The sequence below is a fragment of the Anopheles ziemanni genome, chromosome X, assembly GCF_943734765.1.
Source record: "Anopheles ziemanni chromosome X, idAnoZiCoDA_A2_x.2, whole genome shotgun sequence".
Classification (NCBI taxonomy): Eukaryota; Metazoa; Arthropoda; class Insecta; order Diptera; family Culicidae; genus Anopheles; species Anopheles ziemanni.
This window is the reverse complement of record NC_080707.1, coordinates 13863338-13871757: the sequence shown is the minus strand read 5'-3', so window position 1 is coordinate 13871757 and position 8420 is coordinate 13863338. Positions and strand designations below refer to the sequence as shown.

Sequence of the window (8420 nt, the reverse complement as noted above, 5' to 3'; positions counted from 1 at the left end):
ACCACACACGCCGCTGGAGTTTTTAACATGCAATCAAACAAATGAACCGAAGAAAATAACAAACAGAGGTGAAATTAGAATGTACGCAAATTAAATTAAGAATTATCCCTAGTGCCACTGCAAACGACTGCGAATAAATGTTATTTTGGTAACGAATTGAAGTGCTGCAATTCCGTGAGGAAGATCAGATTTATTCAAATGTGATGCTGTTCAAGCGTTACCGAAGTAACGTTGCTAGTTGCGATCTGTTGTGAAAATATATGAAACAAAATTTAATCTACAGTTCTGCCTCACACAAGTGACCGTTAATGGATGTCATAGGGGTTTAGCGGATGTGCGGTTTTACAAAGCTTAAGATAGTGCTGTCCATTGCTGTCTCTATAGAGTCTATAGTCATGCAACTTATCAGTTGCTATCGGTTAACGTTTATCCACTGCTGTTGCGATTATTAGATGATGGATAGATATCGGTAAGAATTGACTATTAAGGGCTATTCAATTTACCTCGTTTTTTCCCCTTGTTTTAGAATGACTAAGACAAATTCGATAACCAAACCCAACGGGCCCCAATTGTCTACAATCGGTGACTCACGCCTCTCCCATACGCAGGTGACAGAGTGGAAGGTCTCGTCCATCACCTAAAGCAGGCAATCATGGGTTGATAACGGCTTCGCGCGATACAAAGCGATAAGGATTGAGCAGCACATCGATATCGTAGCCCCAAACTGCCATTGCAAGCCGTCACCGAGGGCAATTGGCCCTGATCCCGTTCGCGTTCGCCAACATTTCGGTTCCATCAGCTTTGGACAAAGACGTACATTGCAGCGTGCCAACCATCAACCATCGCGAAAATGGCATCACACAGACGGTGCGGTCAAGTTTTTCCGATCCTCATCGTGCTCGCCCTTGCCGTGACACTGCAGACACCCTGCTTGGCGTCCGAATCTCGCATCGTGGGTGGAGTAGCGGTCGACGGATCATCCACCAAACACCAGGTAATGCGGGTTGAGAGGCGTGGCGCAACGGCTTCTGTGCAACCCGAAGTAAAAACCAAAAAAAGGAACCAGTTAATTGCTTGTGCAGTGGCGCTTGTACCCTGTGACACCGTATGATGGGATACAAGTGGGCATTACAAGTGTTCACTCACGGCGCGTTGTAATTGCTTGCTCCTCATCGCCTGCACGCTCCACCGTGCCTTTTGTACAGTGCTGTTTCAATTCGCTAAACCTTGCCAAAACCATTAGAAGTGAAGTACAATGTTTTATTAAACTTGCGAAGAATGATCTTCATTTGAACATGGAAAGAGCAAACACATGCGAAGCTTCGGATTTGAAATAGCAAAAGTCTCAATGGGGTCGAACAATAATCGAGCACTCTCTAAGCCACGTGAACAATCGATAAACGATTTGCGAGTGATAAGCTTGAACAAACAGGAGCAATCACCTGCGATGAGGATTCGATGGGATAGGATTAAAGTGTCACCAACACTCGAACCAGCGTCTGCTTTGAGTGGCTTCGGCATAAATGAAAAACAGTCTGAGCATGCAACCGCTTCGGTTAATGATCGTTAAAGCTATAATAACCCTTTTCTTTTATCGTTTACACGCAGGTTTCGGTACGGGCGCGATCGGCCGACCAGATCCAGTTCGGCCGGGGACACATCTGCGGTGGAAGCCTGATAAACTTGGGCACGGTGCTCACTGCTGCGCATTGTCTGGTGGATGACTTTGATCGGGCGCGTGCCGCCACCTACTTCCGCGTCGTCGGTGGTGGAATCAACCGAACCGTCCAGACGGCGAACACGGTCGTGCGGGACGTGAGGCAGGTCGTGGTGCACGCTAACTACGTCTCGCGCGGATTCCTCAATGACGTAGGCCTGCTGATGGTGCGTCAGATATGATACGCAGTTGCAAACGTGGTCCCGACGTTCCGAGGGAGTAACGCTTCTTTTTTCTTATTTTTTTCCGGTCCACAGCTAGCTTCGAATGTCCCGAGCGGGCATCCGACACTGCAGCCGATTGCGATGACCACGCAGGTCCCAGCTAATAATACGCGCTGCCAAACGAGCGGCTGGGGGAGCACCTACTACGTAAGTAGCTTGGCAGGGAGGCTTCAATGGGATCGCAGTGTACTATATTAGACCACAATTTGTTCATTGCACATTCGCAGAATGGACCCTCGAGTGATGTGCTGCTGGCGGTCAACATATCCATCATAGCGAAGGCGACCTGCAACGCGTTGAGCAGCTACGCCGGTTCGATCGGAAATGGCATGCTGTGTGCCGGTGACATGAACGGCGGCTTGGACGCATGCCAGGGCGACTCGGGTGGCCCGCTCGTCTGCAACGGGCTGCTGGTCGGCGTGGTGTCGCATGGAGTCGAGTGTGCACGGGCCCGGTACCCGGGTGTGTACGCGGATGTGGCCTACTACCGCACCTGGGTCGGGCTGAATCACAGCGCCGTCACGCCGCGTCCCCCGGGAGGGAACGGCCGTGGTCCGCCGCTGCTGACGGGCAGCCTGTCTCTCCTGCTCACCGTCGTCGGATTTACGTTGCACCAGCAGTTTTCACAGCAATAAACGAAGCCGTGAATGCACTGCCATAACCAGTCGAGTTCATGTATTTTTTCGTGCTCTCTACTCACTCCGCTCTCCGCTGCCGAGTGGATCAGGGGGTTTCCCACACACTGATGACAAGAGCAAACCAACCGTCGATGTGTGTCCTACGCTTCCGGTTGCATCCACATGATGACCACACTCAATCGTCCAACCGCAAAACAAACAACCAATCAATCGGGCACGTGTCCCCAATCCCATCCTTACGCTGCACGAGATAGCTTTCAAGTGTCGGCGCATAATCGAAGCCTTGGTTTAGCCGGGAGTATAACTACAGCGCCCCGGTTCACTGCACGATCCAGTCGCGATCCACCCGTAGAAGGAAAATAAACATGTACGTCCCAAAAGCCTGCCAAGCAATGGCGCTGGCCATCGTCGCCATTCTAGTGCTGCCCGCAATCCGGGCGGCAGCTGACACCAACAGTGGTTCGCGTATTATCGGGGGATTTGTGGCACCGGCCGACAGCACCCGCCATCAGGTAGGAAGGTGCCAACGGTGACGAGCCGGAGTTTCATCAAGTGTTTGTGTTTCGATTGCGATTGCACCTGCGCAGTGTTTTAAATTGTGCAACGATTTTAACTCCTGAGATGCTCTACTAGAGCTTATCTGTGCAACAATTGTGTGACACGCGTAAATATGTGTGCATCTATATCCTTAAAATCATACGCCCGAAAGACACTATTCAATAAACATTTCACAATCGGCCCGCATAGTTCTAGTTTCAAGTTTTCCAATCTAAATCGTTGCTACGTGCCAAATTCTTTTTAAAAAACACACGTGCTCCGGTTATCTATTAAATCTTAAGTGTTGAAAACAAACGCGATCAAATGGTGACCGGATTCTTTGTATGATTCATTCGTTTTTACATTCGACATTCGTATGATTCAACGTATCTCAAATCAATGTTTAAACATGCAGCTCAATTATGGCAGCGTTCCATTTTCGGTGCCTTGGATAGTCTAACCTATGGTTTTAAATGTTATTAGTATGTTTAAGTAGATACATTCAAATTGCATACAATTAGCGCTAAGAGAAATTATTCCATCTGTTTCTACTTGTTAAAGTATGTCTGAAGTTGTAGTTCACCACTTGTTACAAAAAGGCCCTGAATTGCCCGTAATCGGCTGGTTTAGACAATTTATAATTACATATAATATCAAGTATAACAAAACTGATTTTTAACTTATAACGTGGAATATCCGTATAGGTCAATACTGTGTTCTTTTATCTGCAGAAATTGAGAGCAGAATTGTCAAGTAGGTGTTAAATTACATGAACCATAATAGGCAATGGATGGTGGCGCTTATTTTTAACCTTGTCTAAAATCATTCTGTTCTGCCTTGTCTAAAATCATCACGGCTTTCGTTTACTATTTTACAAAACGTTGTTCGCCCTTTCCCCGGTAAAAGGTTTCCCTACGGCTAAAGGCATACGAAGACAGGGGTTTCGGCCGGGGTCATATTTGCGGCGGCAGTTTGATCAAGCAGTCTCTCGTGCTGACCGCTGCACACTGCCTGGTGGACGACGGGTTTACATTCCCGGCGAGCCTATTCGTCGTCGTCGGTGGGCACACCGAGCGTTTGGTGCAAACGGACAATACGTTCATCAGCGACATCGCGAAGCTGATCGTCCACGAGAAGTACGATGAGGAGCTGTTCACGAACGATATCGCGCTGCTGCACGTAAGTCAACCTGCAACGGGTTATGGGTTTTCATTAAACAAAGTGGATGATTGATGTGTGTACGGTGTGTTTAATCCGCCCTCTAGCTTACCACCGCGGTTCCGTCGGCCCATCCCACGCTGCAGCCGATCACCAGGGTTACGCAGACGCCGGAGGTCGGTACCGCGTGCCAGGTGACAGGCTGGGGCACCACCGTTTCGGTAGGTTTCAAACATGCGCACCAAAGGGCCACAAAATCCCCATCCACAACCATTTCCACATGCTTGCGCTCTTCTCGTTTGTTCAGGGTGTGCCGGGCTCAACGGCGAATCTGATGGCGGTCAACATTACCATCATCGACACGACCGTTTGCAACGCGACGAATAGCTACAATGGTGAAATCATGCCCGGTATGCTGTGCGCTGGCCAGCTTGAGGGGGGCAAGGACAGCTGCCAGGGTGACTCGGGCGGACCGCTGGTGTGCGACGGCCTGCTAGTAGGTACGGTTTCGTTCGGCTTCGAGTGCGGTCTGCAAGACTTTCCCGGCGTGTACGCCGACGTTGCCTTCTACAACGAGTGGATCACCGTGAACGCTGCGCCTACGGTGGCGGGCCGAACTTCTCTACCGCAAATATCTAGCGTTTCGATTCTGGCTGCCTTACTGCTACTGCTGCCAGCATACCTAAAATGATTTACAAGCAATAAAATTAATTATATCCACTCCCCAAATAGTTTCGTCACCTCAAAGTCTGAGCAAAATAGGGTAATTAATTTTCAATTATTTATTGAATTTTATCTGGAAATTACAAACACTGCTGAGGAGCTATCTTCCTGCTATATAATGTATATATATATATTTATTAATTTATTTATATATATATATTGTTCTCATCCCTTCTTTATGTGAGTACATCTTTCGCTTCTTCAACCCTTCACACGATCACTAAATTCATAATTTTTTTAATGCATCATCACCATATCGGGGAATTCTCGTTATTATGACTCGTTTAACTTTTGTATCCTGTCGATTGCTACCGTGTATATAATCTTCCTCCTTCCCTACTAATTGTAGCGATATTATTCCATACTCATAATAGCTCTATCTGATATAATAATGAAAATTCTGTGTTTTTGTGTTTCAAGATTAGGTTTCTTCCAGTAGAAGTGCATCGCAAAATCTTGTTTCGTTTCTGCTCACGCTCATGTTCAACTATTCCCGAAAGATTCGTTCCCGCGCGGATGAACCGATTCGAACGCGCCAGGAGAGTGAAACTTTTCCGCGTGTGGCAACTATGAATTGCGTTCAACGGCGACGACGACCTAACGACTTAATTATAACACACACGATGCAAACGAACAAAAAAAAAGACTAATTGTAAATTAAAAAGCAAACAAGATATTAAGAGAAAAAACACGCCTATCCATTCGTAAACGGTTTTGCGGATCACGATGATTAAACCTGTACATATATTTCGCTCGATCGATCGAGGACAGCGACGGGGAAGGGAGAGTGAGAAAGTTGACAGACTGCGAAACAAAACAAAAAACCCCCTTGGCATGAGTAGCAATGTCCGCGCTTCTCTTTACTCCGCTCTGAGACGTTCTTTTGTCACTCGCTTACTACTGCTTTGCTCTAGCAAAACACCCCGGTTTTTCCCCGGGGTGAAATCCCCTGGGTGGGGGTGATCCTGCCTGTCGCAGAAAGGACGACTAACGCCGACGCTAGGTGTCTGTTGGCGGCTATGGCTTTCGTTGATATTGCGCGTGCATGAATTTCCTCATTTGGCGTTCGTTTGTGTTCTAAGGTTTTGCCTCCGTATCTCATTTCCCTATTGTTCCTCATAAACTCTCGCTGTAACAGTGCATTATTGCTTCTCCTTATACTACCTATTCTACGTCTGCTAGGACAAACCCAGCAGCTAGAAGTAAAAGACTCTTATAAACGCTAAACAAAAAATAATAATATAAAACGTTATTAGTTTTGAACGACGTATTGCATTCGTATATCAACCCGGGGAGGATAGGGAGAAGGTGAACTCGGCCCAAACAGCGTGTGTGTGTGAGTGCGAAATATAGCCTACGCCAGCAGCTTGCCTCGGTCTGCCTGTTGCCAAAAAAAACATTGCTTACTGAAAATTTTGTAGCACGCAAGAACAATTTGAAGCTCTCACGTGGAGCATGGGGTAAACATTTCGTACGTCGGCCGGATGTTGCTATGGAAATTAGTGGGTAGCGAAAGAAGACACGGTTAATTTGGAGGAGATTGGTGCTGGCCTTGGTCGAAGACTGCTGGCGCTGGCTGGCTGTTGGTTGGTTGGCTCACAGCGCAGTGCGAAGGCGGTAGCACCGTCGCTGCTTGCCTGGCGGTACCACGTGCTGCTGCAGCTGCTGCCGCCGTCGCCGCTGCTGCTGGTGACGGTGATTACGATGGTGGTGGTGGTGGTGATGGTGGTGATAGTGCGACGCCCGCGATGATGGCTGCAGCGGCGGCGGCGGCGGTAGCGGCGGTGCATGCAGTTGGACCGAGTTCGATTGGTTAATGCTGTCGAAAACGCGTAGTAAAGGTAGCCGTTGTTATAACTCCATGTCCTGCGCCTCGTCCTCGCTAAAGTCCGACATGCTGCTCTCGCTGTCGGAGCTCTCGACCGGCTCCTGCTCCCGGAGCGCCTCCTCTGTCGCGTACCGGCGCACGTAGTCGGCCACCTTCTTCCGGTACTCCTCCGGCTTGTGGAGGTACATGGCGGCCGCGTCCCCGTTCAGCGGATCGACCGGATTCGGGTAGGTGAGCAGCTGTGGCAGGAAGGACTCGAAGATGTTGGACAGATCGTACAGCGCCGTCCACGCCTGGTTGATCACGTCCAGGCACACCGTCCCGGACACCTCGTCGATGTTCGGGTGGTAGATTTTGTTGATGAACCCGATGCTGGGCGACTTGAACGGGTAGTGCTCGGGCAGATGGACCCGCACCTTCCACACGCCGCCCTCGTACGGGGTCGCGTTAGGGCCGAAGAACTTCACGCAGAACTCGTTCAACCCGCCGAGGATGGTCACCTCGTGCTTGCTTTCGATCAGCTTGATCACGTCCGTGTCCATACGGCGCTTGCCTGCGCTGGGCGACGACATTGCTGCAGGATGACGCGCGCTTCCCCACCACCCAACGGATTGTTCAAATGTAAATAAACGGCTTCCCTTCGACTGCCGTGTGTGGCTTGGCAGTGACCTGCAAAAAAGACAATCGAAATTATGGTTAGCGGGACTATGCAATATGCTTATTTTTATATACCTTGCCGTAGGCTTTTTTTTATCAAATAACATTTAAAAAAATCAGTAAATCCTTACGCCACTTAGTAGACTATGTTTCAAACATTTCGTCTGATATTTTGCCAACGTATTTTGCCACAAACCAGGAGCCATTTTGAGAAAAAAGAACAGCTTTCTATGCTAAGTAACGTGGTCTGCATCTTTTGCGTGTGCTTCTTTTCCAATTAACTTGATTTTATAACAGTCGCTCTTGAATTTAACTCGCTGCTCCAATCGTCAAGCATACAAAACAAATAGTTTCAATTGTTTTAGATATGGGTGATTTTTTATACAATGACTTTTATCGCTTGTTGCTTAGCTTTGAAGAAATCGAAGGTATCGATTGAACCAATAATTCATGATAAAATAAGTGGTACCGTGAGGTTCAAAACCTGTTTGTAAGAAACGGACGATTCACAAGGGATGAGGCCTACGAAACATTAATATATTCGTGGTGATGGTAAAAGGAAACTAAAATGAACGATCGTTGATGAAATGATATGTAAAACACATTATTCGAAACCTAAATAATCGCACCAAAGCAAAACGCCTTTGAAGGTGAATCGTTTGTTGGTGATGCAACGCGCGGACTCGTGCAGCATTGTGGGTGGGGAGGGTTGGGGGGAACCAAACATAAACAAAGCACACAACCACATATCCGCATATGGGGCTATGCTTCTGGTGGCATAAGCTGTCCGTCGTTGAACAGGGACAGTGTGTTGTGCGATCCCGCTCGTGTGTAGACCTTCGCCTGCGCAATCAGCTGTTGCGAAGCGTCGCCATCGTCGATGGAAACGAGAAAATTGTCGTGCAGGCAGCGAACGTAGCAGCGGAAACAGCACCCCA

The 8420-nt window shown here is 48.3% G+C and overlaps 3 protein-coding genes across 3 annotated transcripts; 2 read left to right on the top strand and 1 right to left on the bottom strand.

Moving 5' to 3' along the window:
* Positions 1 to 850: 850 nt before the first annotated feature.
* Positions 851 to 2576, top strand: LOC131291109 (trypsin eta-like). Its single transcript, XM_058320300.1, has 4 exons — positions 851 to 994; positions 1609 to 1884; positions 1975 to 2088; positions 2169 to 2576. Exons 1-4 carry the CDS (start codon positions 851 to 853, stop codon positions 2574 to 2576), a joined length of 942 nt encoding a protein of 313 aa, XP_058176283.1.
* Positions 2577 to 2971: 395 nt separating this feature from the next.
* On the top strand, positions 2972 to 4965 carry LOC131291108 (trypsin alpha-3-like). Its single transcript, XM_058320299.1, has 4 exons — positions 2972 to 3091; positions 4023 to 4295; positions 4382 to 4495; positions 4582 to 4965. Exons 1-4 carry the CDS (start codon positions 2972 to 2974, stop codon positions 4963 to 4965), a joined length of 891 nt encoding a protein of 296 aa, XP_058176282.1.
* Positions 4966 to 6737: 1772 nt separating this feature from the next.
* Positions 6738 to 7411, bottom strand: LOC131290774 (ubiquitin-conjugating enzyme E2 H). Its single transcript, XM_058319949.1, has one exon. It carries the CDS (start codon positions 7395 to 7397, stop codon positions 6849 to 6851), a length of 549 nt encoding a protein of 182 aa, XP_058175932.1. The 5' UTR covers positions 7398 to 7411; the 3' UTR covers positions 6738 to 6848.
* Between the last annotated feature and the right edge of the window lie 1009 nt (positions 7412 to 8420).